The sequence below is a fragment of the Pseudopipra pipra genome, chromosome Z (genome assembly GCF_036250125.1).
Source record: "Pseudopipra pipra isolate bDixPip1 chromosome Z, bDixPip1.hap1, whole genome shotgun sequence".
NCBI classification, from domain to species: Eukaryota; Metazoa; Chordata; class Aves; order Passeriformes; family Pipridae; genus Pseudopipra; species Pseudopipra pipra.
This window is the reverse complement of record NC_087581.1, coordinates 15,443,247-15,467,148: the sequence shown is the minus strand read 5'-3', so window position 1 is coordinate 15,467,148 and position 23,902 is coordinate 15,443,247. Positions and strand designations below refer to the sequence as shown.

Below are 23,902 nucleotides of genomic sequence, written 5' to 3'. Positions count from 1 at the left end.
CATCCGTCACTGGAAAGCATGAGTGGCCTGGACTGCAGGGTTTCTTTCTCCCGCATACTTCTGTTACTTCTCCCTCCTTGGTTTTCTGATAGAGGGACATTTTATATAGCACGGCAGAGACTGACTTTTCTAGACAATAGTAAAACCATTTTTCAAAGATACTGAGACTTGGTTCTTATGGTTTACTACACTTGCAGTTTGTCAGGCAAAAAATAACACCTTATTAGACTAGCTTAATTAGCTAGCTTGCACATGATGCCTTCATTTGGCACTATATATACACTCCCTGCCACTCTTACACATCTATTGTTTGATTAAAAATCAGGCTCCTTTTTCATTAAGGGATGTAAACAACAGTTAAAGAACAAAGTTGTGAAACCCACAGTAATATTCCTGTAATCAGTGAAAGAACTACTAAATACATTTATCTTTAGATCAAACTCTCACTAAGACAAGGTGCAGATTAAAGTTAGCTCTGCAATGGTGACTGGAGCCATAATGAAAACATTTCTGTCACGCTAGACTCTGGGATGACTTTCTTCTGGCCTGAACTTGTTGAAATTCATGCCTAAATTGAGTGTGGGGGTGCAATACAACACATTTTCCTTTAGTCCCTTGCCTGATTATGCAATTACTGACAAGCTATCATAAATAATTGGGAGTTGTACTTGTCAATATGTGATTGCTGGTGTTAATGCAAGAATATGTAAAACCTAAGATCAGAAAAATTGAAGCCTTCTAAAGAATTTATCGCTTTGTATTCTGATCTACTGTTCTGCAATATGTTGAAAATAGTAAAGAATTAATCAGTTAAATTTAAAACTACTGTGCAATCTAGTTACGTTTGTGTAGAGGTTTCTTCTTTCTTCCTCTCTGTGTCCTAACCTGTGCTGGTTCAAGAACCTAGCTGAAAACTTTCCTACTGCCTCGCTGCTCTGTGTCAGTCTTTTTATTTTTTTGTCATGAAATTACTTCTGAGTAAGGGAAGGACTTCTAGTCCTTCCAAACAGGACATGTGAACTAAACGCAGAAATACTAAATGCTTAGATCATTTGAAGCTTGCTATTTAAAGACCGCTGGGATATTTTGTGATACAGGGTAATACATTAAACAGCAGATACATGTGTATAGCACAGGTGAGTTTGCTTTTGCAGTATATGACCAGTGAGAGTGAGGTAGCTGGATCACACTGCACACCCTGCACAATGTTTTTGCTTTAGGAGCTGCTCTTTTCTTTTAGGAGTGTTTACTCCTGCCGTCACTGAAGGCAGCAGTCTTGGTGATGATTACAGTATTGCTGTTCAGTCAAGAAAGGCTCCCTCCTATGTGGGTTAGCACTTCCTGATTGCCCTAGTTCAAATAAAACCTCCTCCTCTGTTACTTGTGACTCACTGACATGTGTCACCATTCTTATTTTCCACATCATGTGGGTGCTAAATACGTTTTCTAGTGCATGAATACACTGTTACAAGTATATGTGAAAGAGCAGTTTGTCTTCAGTGACACTGTCCCCTAGGTACCATGAGATGATACTCATTGACATGCTCTGTTCATAGGAAACCTAATTGTCTGGGAAAATCTCTCCTCTCCTACTGTGCTTTCTTCTTTGCAACGTTCAGTTTTTATTTTCTCCTTATAAAGGAAGATGCTCTATCAGAGACCCTCTTCCCTCTTGCTCAGAAGCCTACAAAAAACCTTTAGGTTAGAACTCAACTTGTTAATGAACATTGTTCAAAGTCAGCAGTCTGATTCTTGGTCTGCCAGCTTTTGCTGTTAAAGTATATCTTGTACTAACTCCTGACTCAAAGCCAGAAGTTCTTGCACTTTCTTTATACAGTGATAGGTGAATCCTAAGTCACCTTCCAGTGCCTTCCCAAGAGCCAAATCTTAAACTCTTGTTTAAGATTATGCCAAATCTTCTTTCCTCTTGGCATAATAAAGGAAGATGCTTATCAGCTCTTAGTTTCCTTACCAGCTGCTTGAGTCCTAGCTATTTTTTTTTTTTTTTTGCCTTAAGCACTGAGAAGGGCTGTTGCAGCATGCTTTTGTGAGGACAGTGACCTTTGTATAATGGAATGGGAGAGAAGGGGCTTCTGACATTTTCTGTAGAAAATTTAAGTACCACATTACAGTAAATTATAAAATAGCTAATCTCTTAACAACTGAAGAAGTCCTGCATCACCTCTCTAGCTGCTTGGGTGCTTTGAAGGCTGTGACGAGCTGATTCAACACACTGACCTGGTTTTAAAGAGTTGGGTAGTATGAATTCATACTGACTGAAGGCAGCTTTGTTTGAAGGTGCACAATCACAGCCCTGGTGGGGGGGAAGTAAAGAGTTGATTCCTGGTTGCCTGCTACTGCACAGTTTTGTGTAGGACCACTGTTGCTGACCAGATGCTGATGAGAGAACAAAACTGTGGTAATCTTCTCTTTATGACTATACTGGAGCCATGGAAGGCAGGTAGCACAAAGAGGTGACCCAGCTCTTGAAGGTACCTGGTGAGAAGAAAACTTGAGTTTTGTAGCCTTCTAAGTGACATGGGTTTACTATCCCCAATGATTGACAATCCTCTTTTCATAATTAGTCCAGGAGGATTAAAACAAACTCACCTTGAATGAAAAAAAACCAAACCTGCTGAACAGAATTACATAGAAACCTATTGGCTAGACATCCACCCACAGAAGTAGGCTTTAAAATGACCTTGCTTTACTGATGTATCTGCTTAGATTGGTGATGGCACTTCTTTTCCTTATCCCCTATCTTGCAAAAGAAGCTCCTAATTCTTGGGTTTTATTCAGGTAAAATAGTTGACTGAAGACAACTGAAAAATTCACAAATACTAGAAATTCAGATAATGCATAACTAGTGAACAACTACTTTTGACCAAAATTAAAACAATTTAAAACTGTTTTGAAGAAGCAAGATTTCCTTAAGATACTTTCTGACACTGTTTTTGGAATTATATAGTTACCACTACATCAGGAAACACTAATAATAGAATCATAGAATGGCCATGTGTTGGAAGGGCCCTTGAAGATCATCTAATTCCAACCCCAGGGAGACTTTCACTAGAACAGCTAATCACTTCAGTGGTAGCAATAGACCTCTCAGTCCTGCCTGTGAGTAGACCCAGGAGCAATTTAACAGGCAGAGTAGTTCAATCCTGCAATTTTAAAACTGGAAGAAAACTGTGTTGTATATATCAAGAATCTTATGCCTGTCTCTTCTTGTTTAATAATCAACTGCTAATGAGTTGACCCACTTTCTGGGAGAAATTTTCCTTTTCGAGTTATGAGACTGATATCGAAGGCACAGAACTAAAAACTGTCTGTTGATAAACCTGCATTGTGTTTTTGAAACTACTTTTCCCAGATTCTCTGGTATGTTAATTCTTGTTGCACAGTCAGGTCCAGCTGTAAAAATGAACGCTGCTTGTTCTTATAGAAGCCAGCAATAGATCCAAGTAAGCTTCTTTAGCAGAATATGATTTATAGAAGGATAATGTTGAAACTGTCTAGTGCACTTATCAAGCACTCTGTTATTACCTTGAGTTAGAGGACTTGAATGACAAGTACAAGAATAGGCTGTTCTTGCTCTTTTATAGACTTTGCAGATTCATCTTTAAACAGCTGTTACCTAGAAGCAGTCTGACTCAGAAGTGTGTTAAGGTTCAGTTTTATTTGTATTGTACTTCAACTCAGTTTTGGCATCTCTCCTTCATGTGGTGTCTTGCTCTCTGGCAACAAGAGCAAAGCTTTTTTAAATTTTGAATTAAAAAATGTAAGTATATCAACTCAGGACCCCCATCTTGGAATCTATAAACCCAGAATCTGCTAAATGAAACCAAAAATATGCAGAAGCAATATCAGTACATCCTTATTTCTGTGATCGTGCTGATGTAACAATGGGTTTTGCTAGCCATAGCCAAGATTTTAGTGCCTCCTCCGCTTTGCTGCCACTGCTAATCATGCAGCTTTCAGAGGGGCTGTGTGGGGCTTTTTTGATCTCATGACATATTCATTCTGTTACCTAGCCGTCCCTGGTATAGGAGAGGGGTCACAATTTTTTGTGTCATGCATTTCCTAGGGAAGGAGGAAACTGTACCAAACAGGAATTACGTTCTGTTTTTGCCCTAAGTGTAGAAGGAATTGTGTATCAAATTTCAGCATCTCACATAGCTTCTGCCTCTCTTAGAATAAGGTGGAATTTTTACCTCAAATTAATATTAGTGTATTTTTGTCTGTTTATTTTGTTACTGCAGATCTGCAGATTACTGTAAGTCTGTTCTGAGTCTTACATGACTGAGTCAATGAAACTAAACAGTAGGTGCAATATTTTCTGAAACTGGAGTACTGAGTTGGTAAGGAACACATACTTACCTAAATTTATCTGCCTTATTTTAAGGTACAGAAGGGCAGTGAACTACCAGCTGAAGGGGCTGGCTTGGAAGCTAGTAGTGCAGAGGCCTGAGAGAATAAACTTCTTATTATAACAGGGAACCTTCTGATGTGCAGCGAGCATATATGGGGAGCATATATGGCCTTTAAAAGGTACAGAAGGCTGGCAGTGAGACTGAGCCTGGCAAATAGTCAGGAACACTATTCCCTGTTAAATTCCAAAAATCATCTTAGTCATCATCATAGTCAGTGTCTGTTTTTCTTAGTGTTTCCTTGAGTGAATTTTGTAGCTTCTGCTGACTCAGGAAAGTTACACCTTCACCTTCTGTTTTCTTAGGTAAGCCTATACTGCAGTACTAGTATTAAGTTAAAATACTCCAAGGCAGTATGACAGCTGGGTCTAATGCTAATGGAGATCCTGGGCATGGAAGTAAGGTCACTATTTCTGCTTGCAGACTCTTACCATTCTTCCCATCTCTTCTTTAATCTTAAGACTACAGTCATCAACACTAGAAAATGATATATCTAATCCTAAGATCACAGATCTAGTGCTGATAATTTCTACTAAAAACTGAAAAGCAAGCACCTGCTCTATTACATGAGTACTATAAGACTTCCTATGCTTTATGTTGCTTAAATATTTTTACAAGTTCTGTTTAAACTGATTTCTTGAGCAGTCTTCTGAATCAGTACAAAACAGCTGCTCTGATGGCTCAAAAATATATAGCGTACTGTCAGTTTTCCTTTTAAAATGTGTTTTGATTGAGCTTATGATAGAGTTTATGTTATCACAATGTATCATTAGGCACTGCAAACTTCAGTCTAACATTGAGAAAATGTTCTGTTGTCTTAAACACGATGGCATGCAGCAGTGTGTACAGTGTAAAGTAACTTTCTGGTGTATGACAGGGTATACAATGTAATGGAAATTCTGAGTCCCTCTCTAGCACTACTGGTGTAAGGCCTGACTTTGTTAAAGACTGTTTAAATAAAATATTGTTATGCTTGTAGAACTCATTGGAAAAAGAGCATTTACGCTCCTGACAACAAATTGCCTATTATATTTCTAGAAACTGAATGGTATTTCAAGTTAGGGTGTGTAGATAACATGAGAAATACTCTGAAAGCCTCTTGCTGTGCATTCCCATGAAACAAAGATTAAAATGGAAAAATAGTTATAACTTCTGAGGTTTAAATGAGCGGTAGTCCTAAATGATGTTCAAAGTTGGTGTCACCTGCAGTAAAAAGAAAAAAATCCCTCATTGTTTTGTCAGCAACTGACCTTGGCAGTTCAGTTTCTTCGGCTGTGTTGCTCTCCTGATCTGTAAGCCCAGTGATTTAGGTAGATGGTGTGTAGAAGACCTATAGAAGCTTATACATGCTTTTGTATTTGGGGGCTTTTTAAGTCTTAGACAGTACAGTCAAAGCCTTTAACAGTAAATATAATGCTGAGCATGTAATGCAAACAGTGATTAATTAATTCCCCTAAACAGGAGGGATTATAGTGGGAGAAGTCACTCCTGTTTGCTCTGGCTGCAGCTGGTTGGATTCTTCCCCACCTCATGAGCAGCACTGAAAGACAAGGAGCTACTGACCTCTCCTGTTCCACCTGCCCTGCCTCTTATCCCCCAGTGTGTTTTAGCTATTAGTGTGGGGATCTTAAATCTTTGTCAGGTCTGTCAGTAATTGGGCAGTTAGCCTCTGCTGCACTCTGTGAACCGCTAATGACTTCCAGGTGTCTGTCCATCCCTGGGCTAGCTTCAGCTTTCTTTCCCTCTGATCAGAGCAGAGCCCGGGGCACAGCCTTTGCTTGTGACCTGCAGTTGGCTCACTTGACCTGAATATGTTGCTCTGTGTAAGCAATAGAGCAGGACAAGATATATTATTGTCTTGCTTCTGCATTTTTTGTTTCACATTTGCACTTCTCTCAGTGGTCGCAGAAGAGAATTGCATGGTTTCTAGAGTAACAGGTAGTGCTTCTAAAAGTCTGTTTTTTGGAATGAAATGTAGATATAAGGGAGAATACATTTGTCCATGCTAATGTTTTTATATGTGTTTTGACCTGTTCTAATGGGTTGGGAATATAGATGACTGAGCTAGTGCCCTTGTGTAATACTAAACTGTTGAATGCAGAGAAACTGGGATAGGATGTAGTTCTGTCTTAGTAATTTACTAGACTAGAAATTGCATGCTTTTCTGTTGAGGCTGTTCCAACTCAGAGGAAGGTTTCCTCTACTTCCTGTCTCCATCCCCCTTGCCTTGGCGCAACCAAAAGTGTAAGGTGTGCTGAGGGACTCGCTCAGTTACTGATCTGGCTTCTCTGCTAGTCAAATCATAGAGAAAAAATAAAAATATAATAGCATAAAGTTGCAAGTAGACTAGTAGGAGAGATTAGAATGCTGTGCATGCTTTTAAATACATATATCCTGTTTACTGAAGCCTATCACAGCTTCTGGTGTTATCAGAACAATCAATGTGCTGGTATTAGAAATGCTTTGCATTCCTTAGTGTAGAAAAGTGAGATAAAGTTCTTAAAGTGGATAGGAGTTATGTTGTGAGCTACCCACTTATCTCAGCTACTGAAAATAAATAGTGCACTGATTTTTCTTTTGTACATCCCTTACCTCTAGGTATCAAAAGTCTAAATGTTTTCTCATTATTTTAATGTGTTCTTCCTCTTGGTCAGAACCTCCTGTCTTAAGAGGTATTGATTCTTTCTCTTGACTGTTCATGGAAAAAGAATTTCAGCACATCTGCTTTTCTGCAGAGAACAGTCTTTTACAGATGCTTCTAAACTCTCTCCAGCAGCATGAGATTAACGTGAGTTTCTTTAAATCTCTTGCATACTTCCTTACTGTACATTAAAAAATGAAGAGCAAAGCAAACATGGTTGTCCTGTCTGAAATTAAAAGCAGAAATACAAGTGGGAGGGTGGAAGAACTTAAATTCTCACTTGCTCTCAGTCGTGATTACCAGATGTATAGGTTTAGCTTGAAATGATGACATTTATCTATCTGTGGGGTTAGCAGCATCACCTCTTTAATAAAATGTGAGCTGTAGAAAGTAACTGATCTGTTCTGAGCTCATAATTTGCCGTGTTGTATGGAGGTTATTTTTTCCAACACAGCTCAAATTACTGTTTGACCCCTTAACTGTAAATTGTGTATTTGTTTACAAAAGCTGAAGCTGACTTTATGTCAGCACATCAAGTGCAGAATGTATTGATCTTATTTTTCAGGTAAGTTTAGAGAAACATAAAAATTCTTCTCAGTCTCAGCTTAGCCTAGTACAGGTTCTTGTAATTAGCATTTACTTGTGAGTTTATTGCAATATGAGGAAAAATCTTTGTTAATAATCAAGCTAGAATGCCATAGTCTTCCTTAAGGGTAACTGCCTTTCTCCTAGGTTCTAGATATTCATTTATTTTAATGAAGAGAACTTCATTTGTTTTAATGAAGAGGACTAGATAGGAGCATGGAGTCTTAATGTGCTGTGGAGAACCTGAAACAGCAATTCAGCATGAGTTTAAGATTGCACAGAGCCTCAAGTGGAGATCCAGTTGCTTCCACAGATAATGAGGCCAATTGGGTTAAAGAAAGGATGTTTACAAAATACAGTGCATTCCTTGGAACTACTTAAAATTGTGAGGGAGAAAGCACCACTGACCAGGAAACAATTTCATGAGTTGTGGAAGCGGATCTGTCCCAGGCTGTCCCAGTTTTCCTTTCTTCCACACCATTGGCTACGTGTTCCTAATCTGTCCTTTGAACCAGCTGTCACAGTAATGCACTCAACCAGATGACCAAGTGCCCCTGAAAAACCTGTGTTATGTGCTCATGGGCTTTTTCTTTCTGGAAAACTTGGTGTGAAAAACTAATGACGAGACAAGGAAGGGGATGGCCAGAAGTTGGAGGAGGACCAGACAGTCTAGGTTGTCTTGAGTTGATCTTGAAAGCTTAGCTGAATTTTGTGAGCACCACATCTGGTTCTGAAATAGGTAGTACAGTATCACTGAAATGGTTAGAAACTTCCCGAGTTTCTTTCCTTTCAGACAACAAAAACCTTTGAAAACAACAATATTCTTTGCTGGTCTTAAATATTTATGCAACTGCTGTAAAAGTTGCTAATTCAGCTATGAATGCTGTTTTTTCCTTGTTTAAGGAAAATATGGAGCTTGCTAGCAAAGCTACATGGACACCTGAGTATCAGAATCTGACTTCTTAAGCAGCTTAAGAAGCTTAAGCATCTAACTCTAAAATTAGAAGTGTGATAAATGCCACAAATCAGAATAGTGTGGTGTTACTCACATTGTAAAAAGATGATAGTTTGGTATCCATCACTTCCATTTGAGGGAGAAACTGGAATTTAAATGCTTTTTTTTTTTTTTTTGATTTAGGCTTAAACAGTAAAAATATAACATAAACACCTTTTCACTAACCAATCTTCCTTTGGAAAAAAAAAAGCAAAACACTTCACCCTCTTCCCTTGGTCATTGGTATTTTGTTTTTGACATTCCCTTTTTGTGAGTGGAGGACAGTTCTCACAGGGACTTCCTCCCTAAATCTCCCAGTCTGGACTTCCTTTCCTTCCTTCCTCAAAGGCTTTTGTGTCATGCCATGTTGTCCAGCCAGATGTGATTAAATAGTTCCTTAAGGCTACTTATATTACTGTGAATTACTGTAGGTGTTCCATGGAAACTACACTACAACAGGGCTTGAACCTACAAATCAGAGTTGGAAACTCCTTGTGAACTCAGCATAGCCCCTTGTAACTATTTCAACTAGCTTAACTTCACTCTGTACAAATGTTGCCCTGGTCTAGCCCGAACTTAAGGCTGTTCCTTCTCTGCAATCCCTGCTCAGTAATTCAGGCATCATTCTTGCCTTTCTTCTCTCCCCCTCCATCCTGTTTGCTTTTGTTCTTGTTCATGTGTATGAAGTTTTTTTTACCTTTCTTTCATAGGTAAAAGCTTCAAATCTCTGCACTCTCTTTTCCTATTCAACTTTGTTACTACATCTGTAGCTTTCAGGGTTATAAAACCATAGGACAGTTTGTGTGGAGGAAGTCTTAAAGATTATCTCATTACAATACCCCTGCCACAGGCAGGGACACCTTTCACTATCCCAGGTTGCTTAAAGCACCATCCAACCTGGCCTATTGGTTAGCTAGAGTCTGATTGTGTGAGCATTACAGGAGAAATGCCTCATTTTATAATAGTTCCAGAGCACTTGAGTGATCAAGTTGTTTTCTCTGCATAATTAAAAGGGAGAGAAACTAGATTAGAGGACTGCTGTCTGTTTCCTCCTACTACCTTGCAAACTGGCCCAGAACATGTTGGTCTCTAGTATCTTGACAAGATCAAATGCAAAAGTTTTAACAAAAAATAGAGAAACTCTAAATCTGAGAAATTCCAGTCTGAAGCATGCAGAACTTCAAGTAATAGTGCTTTTTAATAGCTGATGGTCATGCTTTAGAGGATATGAATAACAACTAAACCATTAGGATCCTTTAAGGTATAAAGTTACCTAGAAGAGCATCCTTGGAGGTTACTGCTGGTACTGTCTGGGTAAAAAGGAAGAGAAGGCATATTGTGAAAAGGACAAGGAATGAGAGCTGATCTACAAGATTGCCTTTCAGCCTTGTAATCTTGCACTAGATCTTGGTCAATCTTTCCTCCAGTTTGTAGAAACTTAATGAGACTGAACAAATGTACATTTCTCAGAATTTCAGTGTACAGTCAACCTGCATAAAGGTCGTGGAGGTGCTTGGCACTTCTGATCCAATACTGGCCTGTTATGTACATTAGTAGTGGGTTTTTTTTCTTTTTCCTCTTCCAGTGAAAACTTCAGGACTGTTTGCTTACATGTATTATGTGTTGTCTTCTCTCCCTGTAAAATGAGCAATAGTAAACTACTGTTTGGGATAGGTTAATGATCAACTAAATACCATTTCACAAAGTCTTCTATTCCACTGCTGGAAAGCAGTACATCATTTGGATTGCCATAGGAACTTCTAAAAGTAATGAAAAAAAATGGAAGTGGGCAGTGTAAGATATGTAACCAACTTCCTTTTTTCCTACTCTTTTACTATAGCCTATACAAATTAATTTTGCAGTCTTAATTGAAACTGTCCTCATCTGACTTCTTTATTTGCTGCTTTTCCTTTTTCCTCTTCCCGGAATCTCATCGTTGAAAGTAAAAACACACTTTAAATCTACCTTCTAAGTACTGCATAAGGTAGACAGATCAATCTGATTTAACAAAAAAGTGCATTCTTTTCTTTCAGTGAAATAGATATAGAAAAGAACAAAAATGCCTATGCATTTAAATGTATAGGCAGTAGTAAATCAGTATAACTATGTAAAAGTTCTCACAAAATAGTTTTATAAACAGATTTCACATGAAGAAGAAAAAAAATTAAATCTTGAGTTCCTTTCATCTGTTTAATGAAGACTGAGCACATAGCTCTTACTGGCAGGAATTATCCCTAATTAAAAAAAAAAGTCCTTGAAATTCTGCCTTACCTAGGTTACAAACTGAGCAGGTAGGCTTAAAAAAACTGCCTTAAAACAGTTGTCAAACTGAGGGTACCTTCCTTTTTCGTGTACACTCATGTAATTGCTCTCCTTGAAAAAAACCCACATGACTCATGATTCTGTGTACTTTGGTGGCAAGAAATTTGGAATTTTTGAGCTAAGTACTCTTTGTGACATTTGCATATGAATTGCATGCCATCTAGTTTCTGAACTGGAGCTCTTAGAGAACATATTTCAGCAGCTGGTAAAAATGAAATGGCCAGCCTTCATGAAGTTAAACCTAGAAAAAAACCCAAAACAAACCACCTCAAAACCTTACTGTAAAACCAGCAATATTGGCTCAAATGTTGAACTGGAAGGCTGAAAATGTAATTGAACAAAACAGAAAAATTCTTGATGTTAGGTTGTAGTATCTTTTCTTGGAAAACAGGTATTTATGTCTAAGTAGTGCAAAACACAAGCTGCTGCTTAAGTTAAGCATGAGGATATTTCTGCCTGTGAAAATCAGGTGACTTTTTTGAGAAGATAGGATTGTATCAATTAGGTAATGGCTTTACCACTCCATCATTTTGGTGCTGAGTGTGCAGTAGCAGAGATAAACATAGGAAGCACTGACTGAGTTATGTTAGTGGAATCTTGCAGTGGCCTTGAGTGTAGCTGAAAGTTGTCTCCAGGCACATGAACATACAGATGGAGGAATTTTGATGTGACTTCTTCAGTGTGGCCCCCTTCATATTTGAAGGGCTGCAATTCTGTTTTGTCTGCTTCTGCCACCTGTCAAGCTTCAGCTCTCTTCTCAATCATTAAAGCAGAGGAAGGAAGGAGGGAGACCTTGAGATGCAGTTGATTTGATGGTATATTGTGCTACTTAATGAAAACTTTGTGCTTAAAGTCAAATGAGCATAGTGCTATTTGCATTTTTGTATGGTTTTTTTATATGGGGTGGTAAGCATCAATACGTATGGACAGTTCTTCATATTTCAGATGTTTTGTGGAAAACAATTTTGCTCTGCTCCATAAGAGGATTTAAAGTCCTCCCAAATTGCTTTCTGTGACCATAGCAATTTTATTAGAGGAGTTGAAAGCCTGGAGTATTACCAAACACATACAGTTTCAATATGCACTTCACAAGCCTTTGCACTGCAACTTAGCAGCCCAGAGAAGGGTCCAGGACTTATCACTCTGTTCCTCCTGTTTCTCTCTTGATGTCTTTTCTTCTAATGAAGTATATAGGAATAAGCTTATTTAAAACCACTTTAAGCTACTTACCTTGTAGTCAACAAGTGTCACCAGAAATCAAAGCAATCACTCATCATATTAACTTCTTTGAAATGTGTTTTTTTTTCTCCGTACAGCAGGTTGTTTATATCCTGACTAGTCTTTTCTGTGTCAGTAATTGCACCTACCCTCTAATTTACATATAGACCATCTGTTTGCATATTACATGAACGTTATGGAAAATATAAAGTTTAGTTTGCCTTTTTTTACCTTGTTTTAAACCAAAATCTACTTTTTGTTTTGTTTCAGGATTTTGCAGCTCTTACAGCATTACCTTATTTATCCACTGTTAGTCTAGTTCTTGCTCAATAGATCAAAGGGAAGCGGGGGAGTGGGCATGGTGTTATTTGGTCAAATGCTGTCAGAAGCCTTGATGGCTTCTTTGACATGACTGTTGGTATAGTGCAAGTGAACTTGTAAGAGAGGGAATAGGTAATATGTCACACAGTGTAAGTTCTGAGAGTTATAATTTGTACCCGCGTCTCAGTTTTCATGTTAATAACTTAGACATTTTCATGCAGAAGTCTCCCAAAGTGTACGAAAGCTATGTAAATGCATTCTTAAGGTATAAATCTCATTACCAAGAGATACAGTCCAGTCACACCAGTGTCTATATTTCCCATTGGTGTCTCTGCAGTTTTCTTGTACCCCTTACCTGCATGAAAACTACTTGCATGAAATCTTTAACTCCATAATTATGGCAAAATCTGTGTGTATTTTTTGTCTTGGTATCTGTAAACACTGATCAGATTATAGTGTACAGAACAAGGCTGGTAATTCAGATATAAGTCAAGGTAGTGGGGTGGTGGGAAAGGAGGGGAAAAAACAGGCAGCCTGCCCTCAATAACTATTTAGTTGTGTGAGTGGCAAATACTTTTTCTTGAGTATAGTCTTGGTTTAGTGTGTGGCAACTCACCTTAATGATGAAAGGACTTTGAACTCTGTCTGTGAACAACCTAGGAGTCCTTCTGAAATTTAGGCTTCTAAAAGAGATAAATTTTTATAAACAGGTTTAGGTAAGTGTGTGCATTGCATGATACTTAGGAAATTTGAGTTATGCATGTTTGGTAGCCTCCTCCATGCATGTTTAAAAGTGACTTTTTTTTTTTTATTTAACCACATGTATTTCTTGTTTTTGTTTTTTGTTTTCCTCCCCCAACAGCTGGCTTACCCCTTGGTGTTCTAAACTTGGCCAAAATAAAACCGTATCAGAGAGGCTTTTTCTGTAATGATGACAGCATCAAGTATCCGTTCCATGACAGTACCATCACATCCACTGTCCTCTACACAGTGGGGTTCACCCTGCCCATTTTCTCTGTAAGTAGCTAATATATAGGGAGCTTTGGTGATGGGAGAAAAATGTATGCCTTCCTAGAGCTCAGTACTGTAACTTTGCTTTGAAGACAGTCTATATAGGCAAAATCCCATGTATGTATAGTCATATGCATGTGAAAGGTGCTATTGCTTTGTTTGCACAGAAAATCTGGAACTAATCTCTAACTGCTAGAGTTGCTAATTTTATTTGTTTTAGGAGCAGAAAAAATGTATTAGTCTAGGCTTTGATCATTGGAGAGTAAAATGGCTTCCAAAATGTTATGGTATAAACACATCTCTCGCTCAGAATGGGTTAGTCTGTTAACTTGAACACCTGTAATATTAAAACTTAGTACTATGCTGGAGTGCACATACCTATAAATAGTGACTGTTGCTTCCATATACTTTCTACGGATATAAATCTAATTTTGACTCAGTGGGTTTTATTAGGTTTAAAAGTAATGTGATGACTCTTTAAACCCTTCAAAATGGGATACAGAGACTGAAAATCTAACTCCTTGTAGAAAAGAGGCTCAGTGTTTTCAAGACCACATGATTTTGACAAAGAACAATTTTATTCTTCTCTAGGTTTTTCTAATAATATTTGAAGCCTGCTTGTATCCCAGTTTTTAGTAAGGTTTTGATATGACTTAGAGAACCAAAATTTAACTGTGCAGAACCTGAAACTACATCTTGTTTCTGCTTGTGGTGGTTGACCAAGACATATGAAAGATGATGATAATGTTTCATCTGATAAATGTATAAGCTAAATTGATTAGTAAGAACTATATGAAGTGGTTTAAGGATGGAAGCAGTCATTTAAAACAAGTAAACAGATACCTGCAGAACCTCTACGTGCACTACTCTAGTTTTCCCTTAAATCCTTATTCATTAAAGCTTGCATTAGGCCTGTGCAGTAAATTGAAGGTTGACACAACAACACTAGTGTATTTTCACTATTAAAGAAAGTAATCTGAAGTTTGTCATTTTGACAAGTATATACATCCTCAACATACCTTTGGGAAAATTTTCAGTGGGTTTCCTTTGTACTTTAATTGATAAGTGTACTGGTGAACTAACAATTGTACCTCTGTGCACTTTTGGACTCTTAAAGAGGTGTTCCAGTTGCAGTTTGATAATCTATTGAGTTGCTTGATATCTTATCTTCCATTTCAAGAAGTTGTTAATGTAATATAAAGTCAATTAAGAGTGGTTTTTTTTCTGGCTCTAAAGAAGTGGAGAAACATCTGACTTAGAGCTAATTCACTTAAATCTCAATATTTAAAGAGTAGTATGGACTATAATTTTAGATAACCTTTGTAGTTACAACTTAGAATTAGATGTGTCAGTGATTGCAGTCTATTCTGGTATTTTTCTGCTATGATACTTTTGTAGGGGTCACGCAGTGAATTTTCATTGCCTGGCTTTGTGCTGGGGCCTGAAGTATATAATTGGAACAATCACTTCTAGTCTCCATGCTGAGAGATTTAAGAAAAAATTCTAAAGCACTTTTAGTTCTATTACAATACAGCCTAGCCAGATCATTTGCTTTTCAGTCTGAACATTTTACAAAGCTTAAAGCAACTGCTCTCTGTAGTTAACATTCTAACCTGGCTTTCTAATCTGCATTTTAAATTTAGAGAGCTCTTTAGTCTCATGCAAGACGTGAAAAATCTTCCATGGCTACTGGAAACTAAGGACTAGGGTAAGGTCTGGAGCTAGAGAGAATGACATTTGGGATATTACAACTTCCTGAGTTGAAAGTAGGTTCCTGTTCAATGGTTTCTGTCTCCAAGCTTGCCTTTTTTCAAAGTGGAAGGGAAAGTTGATCAGTCTGGGAATCTGACATTCAGACTTGTTTTTTGTTTTGGTATGACTCAATCAAGACTTGAGACCTTTTTCCCAGGCAGTTTAAGTTTTTGGAAGTAGTGTGTTCCAGACTCAATATCCTCACCAGGGACACAGCTCACTCATGGAAGATTATTGGGCAACAACACTGATTACCCTACATCCAGTAAAAAAAGTTGTCCTGACATGAGACTTCTGAAAGGAACAGAATTCTCAATGAAGGAACTGGTAAAAGATGGTAAAAATTTGGTCTAATACTATGTAAAACGTCTGTCAATTGCACTTTTGTGCAAACTTTTTTCCCCTCAAACATGATACTTCTTTCTAAGTAGTCGGACTTAACACCTCTCTTACAATCTGTCACATTGTGAGAGAGAAAAACTTGTGGTAGAAATCTAGGGGAAGCAAAAAGAATCATCTGCAATGTGGAAAAAAATAGTTAATTGAGTAGTACAGTGATTACAGCCTTAGCATTTAATAATGTACAGGTATTGCTGTTTGCTTATTTAGACCTTAGTCCCTAAAACCTAATGAAATATAAGCCGAAATGCTCAAAGTATTTTTATGCACATGCCCCTTGCTGCTCTATCACCTTGCTTGTCTTAAAAGTGTAGTAGGAAGTGGCCTGAACATCTTGCTATATAATAATAATAAAAGATCTTGTTTGGTTAAGTTGTTAGGGTAGGCCACAGTGGTATATAAAATAACTTCAAAGGAGAAAAAACCCCAAAATCAGACAAACAAAGAAAACTCCAACACACCAAAGCCTGCATAGATATTTTATTATTAAGCCTCTCTCTGTGCATAAAAGAAACTTGGCTACGTGAACATGGATTTGTTTAGGTGACATTTTATGGAGATTTACAAGATGTGTTAGAAACTCTTGGGAATCTTAAAAAAATTAAAAATTAAAATAATATTCTTAGATCATAATTCTGTTTATGGCTCTGAACCCTTCCTGATACCATTGCCACCTTTTATCAGGAAATAAAGTGTCTGGGAAAGAAATTCATGTTTATTCTTTTCCAAGTGCCATTTCATAGTATGTTGCATCTCAGTTTTCCAAATTGTTCTATTTTGATGGGAAGCACAATTTTTGTATTAGAATTTTCTGAGATTTAGGATCAAACAAGCCTTGGTAGTGCTCTGGAAAAATGAATCTGTCTAGATGGCTAGGCCAGTGTCCAGAGCAGCACTTATCCATGATATCTGACACTTAAGTAATGCAGGAAGAGCTTTCTGATACTTCTACCTTCCCAAGTCTTCATAGAGATGTTTAGAAAGTAACTCTGTATAATTTAAAGGTCATGACCAGTTAGAGGTTAGTGTCCATAGATTGCAACTCTGGGAATATTTTCAAAGGTACTTGGTCTGGCATTTTTGTTTTTTAGCTGTCTGCATGAGACCAGCTTTTTTAAGTATAATTGACAAATTAATGTCAATCTTTCTCTTTCGGTGAGGTCCAACCATGCCTATTTGTAGATGTCCTATTCAGTTGGTCTTTTCTGGTGACTTTACCTCCAAGTTGATTTTTCTCTTCCTCCAGTCATCTTGTTTCTTCGAACTGCTACCTTCAGTGACACTCATGCAGCTTCCCTTAGATTTGAGTAGGTGAGAGTAGGGGAGGGAGAAGCACAGAGCAAGGGAAACCTCTGAAACAACTTTTTTGCCAGAGGAGCAGAACAACAGAGCAACTTGAGAGTTACTGAGTTTCATCTGCTCCCTGTACTAAGTTCTGAAAAGGGTTTCTGTAGTTCCCTGCCAAAACTTTGCCTGGCAGCTCAGTTTGGGAACTGAATGTTCATAACCCACTGGTGGGTTTCTATTATATGATGGACTGATGTGTGAGAGGACAAGAGTTCAGCTCTTCTAACTCAGCCAAAGTAGTGCATTGAGTTCCTGGGAAACTAAGTAGTTTGCCACAACTTGCTGCTACCAAAACAGGTAATGCAAATGCTGATGTTCCTGACAGGGGAAGTGTTTGTTAGTAAACGGTATTTTGATTAAGTCACTTCTCTGGGATGACCTCTGCTGTTTGGGATTTGTTTGAGAGAGAAGAACATGACGAGCCTGTAGGACTTAATTTCTCCACCTTCAACACATACAAAAGATATCTAGGTAGTCAGGTCACATTGATTTCTAACTAGTTTAAACAAAACAAACAAACAAAAGGCAAAACCAAAACATTCCTAAGTTTGGTTTGGCAAAAACTAATGTCTTAAGTATCTTGATGCCTTCTCAAAGGGGACCTACATAGCTTTGCTCCTGTGCCAGCTTTAACCTATTAGACATTAGGCTTAATGTTCCTGGCAATGTCTCCTTATACCAATGGTCTGACCAAAACTTTCTGCTCCTACAGATTAGCACAGTCATAGTTTGGAGGCGATTTCCTGATTTCTTTTCTGGCAAAAGAAACTAATCTTTTATGCTCTGCTTGTGAAAGGGATTAATTTTGCAGGGAAACTTTGATTGACAGCACCTAGTTGATTAACTAAAATTAGCACTTACTGGGCTAATTTGTATTCAGGGACAAGTGTAGTTACTGCTGTGGTAGAGACTAATAAATCAGGGGACTAATTTATTGAAGACTGTTTGGTACATGTACTCTTCATTTTTTCAGCAGTGTCAAAGCTTTATGTCCCCCTCTGATAATTTTGCAACTAGTTGAAATTAAACCTGCTGTTTTATACGAGAGTGGATTTCAACTTAACTTTTAGGTTTCAGGTTGCTTATAAGTAATTTTTTTATGCTCTGCCTCTTACCTGGTAAACCTTCAGAAAAAGATAGTGTGTTATCTTCATTGTTTTTCGGTGTATTTATGACATTGAAGACCTTTTTGGGCAACGTTGTTGAACTTCATAATCTGTCAGAAACATACCCCCTGTTTCTTGGTGTCAGGCACATCTATTCTCATCCTAATCCCTTTGATACATTAGGAAGATAGAGTACTCAGGCTAAAGGCAGCATTTTTAAAGAAAATCTCATTAATTAGATCTGTATATTCAAGTTATTACTTCACCAAAATCTTAGGAAACTAAACAGTCATGGGATTAGATAAGGAATCTTTAAATGTATACATAATTCATTGGACTCTGAGAAGTGGACAGTAGGAATTATTACTCCTTGACCTTTGTAAGGGAGGAAGGTGTCAAGTAGAGCTCTCCAGGAGTCTGTCCTGCTCTGTGTAGTCATAAATGCCCTGGAGGAGAGTATGTGCGGTGAGGCAGCAAAGTAGGGAACTCAGAGCAATAGATAGAAAAGATGGCAGTAACATAGCTGGTGAAATATGGGGTAGGTGTCAAGGGATATCCTTCCTGAGGAGACTGGAAAGGACAACTTGAGGAACGTGTATAATCTGGTGTTCTCTCTTTAGATTGATAATGGTCAACTTCTAGGTCTGTGGAACGATCAACTTAGTGCCCAGTAACAGTGAAGAAACCTAATCAAGATTAGAAATTTGGAAAGAAATAGGCCTGTGTTATACAAGATATTTATGGAAAAAACTCTAACATAATCAGTCAGAAATCACTCCACTTTGTGAGGAAATCTAATCCATTATGCTGTATGAGTCACACTTTTGGGCAAGTGTATTATAATTGCTTAAAATACTTAGTCTTACCAGTCGAGCTACTTGTGTTTCTACCTCTTATATTCTGATTGAAACATTTCAGAAGCCTACGTTTCTCCCTATATCTTTATTACCAGCTGTGTTTGTAATTCCTTGGTTGTTGGATTAGTATTGCTCTTTTTTTTTCTGATATCAGCCTATGCAATTGGCTGATTTACAGCCCTTGGATTCTGCTGAACTATGCAAAACCAAACTCTTCTCGTTTTTGAGATGAAGACTGTACCCTAGCAGTCCTTTTCTGTCTGTGTTTAGGATAGATGAATTGAAATCAAATGTGTTTGCCAATTCTGATTGAGTATGGTTTCAGAAGAAATTTTTATCAGCTGGTTAAAAGTGTTTAATGCCTTTGGAACAACTTGTCTGATGGTCACACATTGATGTACAAAAGCTGCAGGAAGCAGATATTATTTTCCCCCTGCTATTTTGAACTGACAAGCTCCCAGCTCAACAGACTTGTTAAATATCCAAGTGCATGACTCTCAACTTATTACTGCACAAATCCCCACCTGTGCTCTTGCTTCAGTCTTTGAGTTGTTTTGCTGGCAGAACTGGCTGCCCTTGATCTTCTACTATATCAAAGAATTGCCAGCTCTGTCAGCAGTACATCTGCTAGTTATTCATTAAGGATGCATATGCACTGCATAACACTGACTCGTTGGCTTTATCCTTGAGATTACCCTACTGGTAACCTCTTCCCAACCTTATAATTTCTCTTCACATACGTGTTGCCATTTTCCCTTTAGGCAATTTCTTCACTGTGTTACAATTGACTTAGAAGTTGAAGTGTACATCAGGGATGCTTTTTGGTGTTGTCATATGGGAAGTATTCAGTAGAGAGCCTTTACTGCTCCTTTTGCTCCACTTACTATGTAAAAGGAATACTTAAGCTCCTCAATTTCTTCAGCTTTCATGTAAAACTGACCCCAACTAATTTTTACTAATTCTCTATTTTAATGTCCTGAACTCTGCCTTTAGAAATTGGAGCTTGTTTAGGAGCAAAATGGATATTTGTAGAAGCTTTCTTTTAACTTACTGTGACAATGTGACCGTGACACACAGACAGGATTTCTTTTCACAGTGAACTGGTGTTGAATCCTTACTACTTTTTCCTGAGAAACTACTTTAGATGTTTTTTTTGGATAAATCTTCTGTCAAAGTGTGCTGCCCCCTTGTATTACTGTTAAAATTTCTTCCTCAGTTGTATCTGTGAAATTAGAAATTGACATTAGTGATAGAGTTGTACCATTATGAAGACAAGTATCATTTGTTATATCCAGTCTTCCTGTACCAGGAACTTCCATGCTTAGGAAATTGCTATTGTAATGTGTAAACTTATTCTTGTCTTCTGAAATCATGATATTTGTCAGGGTGAAAAAGTAACATGTCTATCACAACTATAGGGAAACCATACTATTGTACTTGCTATAGTGAGAGGCTTTGCCTCTATCAGTTAGGTCAGTTCATCTGCTTTTTTATCCTGCTTGTACTAATGAAAAAGCCAAACTATTTTTCTTACCTCTTTATTGTCTTAAAGCGAGAGAGACTTTCATTGCAGTAAGTATTTAAGCTATATATTTGACATAATTTTGATTTCAGAAATTAAAACACCTTGAAATCCCACAAAACCAGATTTTGCTGATCCATTTAGAACAGAACAAAATAATAAGTACTGTGGAAAGTTTCTCTTAATGGTTTCACTTGCCAGAAACAGTTGCTGCCCCTCTGGTTTGACTTCTACTTTTCTCCTCCCTCCTACCAGCTACTAATAGTGAAGCCAATCCACAGGTGTTTAAAAGTAGTAAATTAAACCAGCTATATGGAGCCTGTTCTGAAGGATTAGATATTGACATTAGAAAGTATTTTAACCAAAAAGACATCAAAAGGCTTTTCAGGCTTATGATTGCCTTGGGTTGAGCAAAAGGTAAATTACAAATGTTGTAGTTCTGTGACTTTAGTTTAGTTTAACAGTGTAAAGTTAATCTGATCAGTTTTATTGTAATCTGTATTTTAGAACTTTAAACTTTTCTCTCAAGCTTTCATGGAGCATGTCTCCTTTCAGCACTGAAATGTACTTAGAACAGCAGTAAGACAAATGACTGGTGGAATTACTTCTTAAATCTATTCTGCACTTGGAGGAAACTGAAGAAACATTTCATGACATTCACTATATAAGCTTTTTTAGCTTTTAACTTATATAAGCTGTTTTTAACTTTTTTTCAGTGCATAGCTTTTCCAATTAATGATTGCTTAATGGTAACTTAATGGTTACTAGATACCTAATACTTTAAGACTCAGAGTAAAGGAGATGTAAAGAAATTATGAAAGAGAAGATATTTTAATAACTTGATTTTAGCTGGTTCATACTTGCTTACAAAGCAAAACAAAAACAAACCTTGAGTTGTTTGCTATTTTGTTTGCATGATCTGGATACAGGAAGATGATGTGAGCAATTACAGGCTAATTACATCATAATCTCAATATTGCTGAAGAATGAACATGCACACACACATCAAACAGCTTCATTTTGCATGGCAAAGCACATAGCACTGCACAAGGGACTTCATTCCCATGATCCATGTACCACTGCTTTCCATTTCTGATTTAGCAGCTGGCAATTACATTTAAAAAAGCTCCCCCCTCTCTCCCCAGCCGTGTGAATAACCCCATCGCTCTGAAAATTTTCAGTCTTTCATCTTGAGAAACTGAAATATTCAGGAGTGGGTAAGAGGAAATGAGGAGTAAGCCACCATGACTCCATTATTCACAGAGCAGGTCTTTAAAAAGGATGATGCAGAGCTAGTGATATGTCAGTGATGCTACCTAATTGTAATCACAAGTATTTATGGCAGTGTGCTGAAGCTGTGATAAGAGTTTTTTTTTTTTTAGGGTGAACTAATTTTGGGAACAACTACTTTATGATGATAATCCAAACTAACTACTCTAAACAAGTAAACATAATAAAGAAACTATCATCTCTGTGTGCCTAATTCTCTAGTTTTGGAGATCTAAAGAATACACTTTTCTCAAATAACACAGTCTTGAATCTTGATGTTGGTATGAATCTTGATGTGCAGGGCAAAGGATGAAGTCTTCATTCCATACCTATCTTACAGAATAAATGGTGTTGGAAACACCATGGCATTATGTTGATAAGTCACCTTCCCTCATGATGGCTGCACGTGTTTCTGCCTCCTCCCTTACTCAAGTCAGCTAAATACTAAACAACTGATGATATATCATGACATTTGTCACAATACCAACATAAGGGAAGGGCAGAAATGAAGTCTGGGCTGCAACATTTTTCAAAACCTGCTATTCTTCCTATTAAAAGAGGGATTTTTTTGCTGGTAGGAAAGGCTCTGTTTTTGCACTGTACTGCAGAGTCCTGCTCAAGGGCCCTGTGCTGGCTGATGTCTGAATAGTGCAGTGTTTTGATGAGTCTCTGGCTTGGCTCTTAGCTCATACTGCTGTCTTTCTGCTTTGTTAATGTACTTGGATGGCTTCCAGAGCTAGGTCAGTTGTAAGTCCTGCTGGCATGGAACTGGAAACAACCCTTCTTGACAATGACAGTGGCTTTTTTCTGCCACTTTGAGGGGAGGTTTTGCATACTATTGGTTTTATGACTGTAACAGTACAGAAGGTACATGATTGTTTATGACAGGCTAGCTGGAATTCATGGGCCCATATGGTAAGCCTGTAGCTGCTAGGTTGTGGAATAAAGCTGTGTGATTCATCAGAGTTCACTTCAACAGAATTTTCACTTACAAACCATTAGTTTGTTATTTGTTCTTCTGTGCCTGTTTTTGAACTGAAGGATTCATTTAAACATTTGTTGGTGTGAAGAACAAAACTGATAGCAAATCATTGGTGAAGCCACAGTGAGTATCACAGGTTATGGTCCCAGGAGTCAGGCTTAGTTTGGAGGACCTCAGGGGTGAAAAACAAAGGGTGAAGAGAGTTGAAAAGGATCCTAGGTCTCTTCCCTAACGGTTCTCTTGCTGCTTGGTTGGTATCTTTTTTTAATTCTTTCTTTTTTTTTGTGTTCTTTGCATCTTTACTTTTGTAAGTAATAAGTGTACACACTTGTTGGGGCTAGCTGTGTTTGTGGAAAGGAAGAGGTAGGCTATGCCTTGGCACAGGGGTCCTGGTGAGAGAACTGAGAATACAGCAACATCTTTCACTGGTGTGAAGGAAGATTGGAGGCTGTTTTTATTTTTCTGATCCCTTATTGGTAGATAGGGATGTCTCCCCCCAAAAATTTTGGTTGTCTAACTCTAAAGTGGTATGCATTTTATGTGCAGCAGTGCTGAATTCTGAGCACAAAATCAGGGGCTTTTATAACACTGGGCTGTACATTGCTAAGTTAAAGAAGATTATTTATTGTTTTGTTGAACATTCTTGGTAGTCACCCACTTCTTTTTTCCATACAACTATTTCTTTCTGAGACTATTCATCTCTGTACACAGATTGTGCAAATGTTGTGTGTGTTTCAGAGATGGAGGAACAGGACTTAGAAATGTGATTCTATTAGTTTGTGGTGCTTCATATCTTATTTTGAGCTTTCCAGAAAAAAAACTTTGCCATTCAAATATTTTGGTTCATGGTATGGGTATCTTGATGTGCAATAGCATGCATGTCTTAATGTTGTGTCCTGTTGATATTAGATTGAGCCAAAGGCATCCTCTTTGGAAGAGAGGGGAATAAAATCCCCATGCCCTGAGGCCATAGGGCTTGTGCAGTGATGTTTTCTAGGGAGCTGTCCAGTGTGTGTGGAAGTGAGGGGATCGCATGCATGTGTAATCTCCTTTTTTCCATATTCCCAAAAACTCCCTCTGCACTTGCACTCCCTGAGAAGCACCTCTTTTCTGCTTTCATGAAATTTAATTTATGCTCTTCTGGCT

General features: G+C 37.8%; 1 protein-coding gene across 2 annotated transcripts in view; it reads left to right on the top strand.

Moving 5' to 3' along the window:
* The window catches only part of PLPP1 (phospholipid phosphatase 1), a 57,716-nt gene that overhangs the window by 3,340 nt on the left and 30,474 nt on the right, over positions 1-23,902 (top strand). Inside the window, exon 2 of one of the 2 annotated variants that reach the window (XM_064640928.1) lies at positions 13,374-13,528. The exons of the other annotated variant lie outside the window; for it this stretch is intronic. Coding sequence (XP_064496998.1) covers positions 13,374-13,528 — 155 coding nt within the window. The remainder of the gene's footprint in view (positions 1-13,373; positions 13,529-23,902) is intronic. 2 annotated transcript variants of the gene reach the window in all.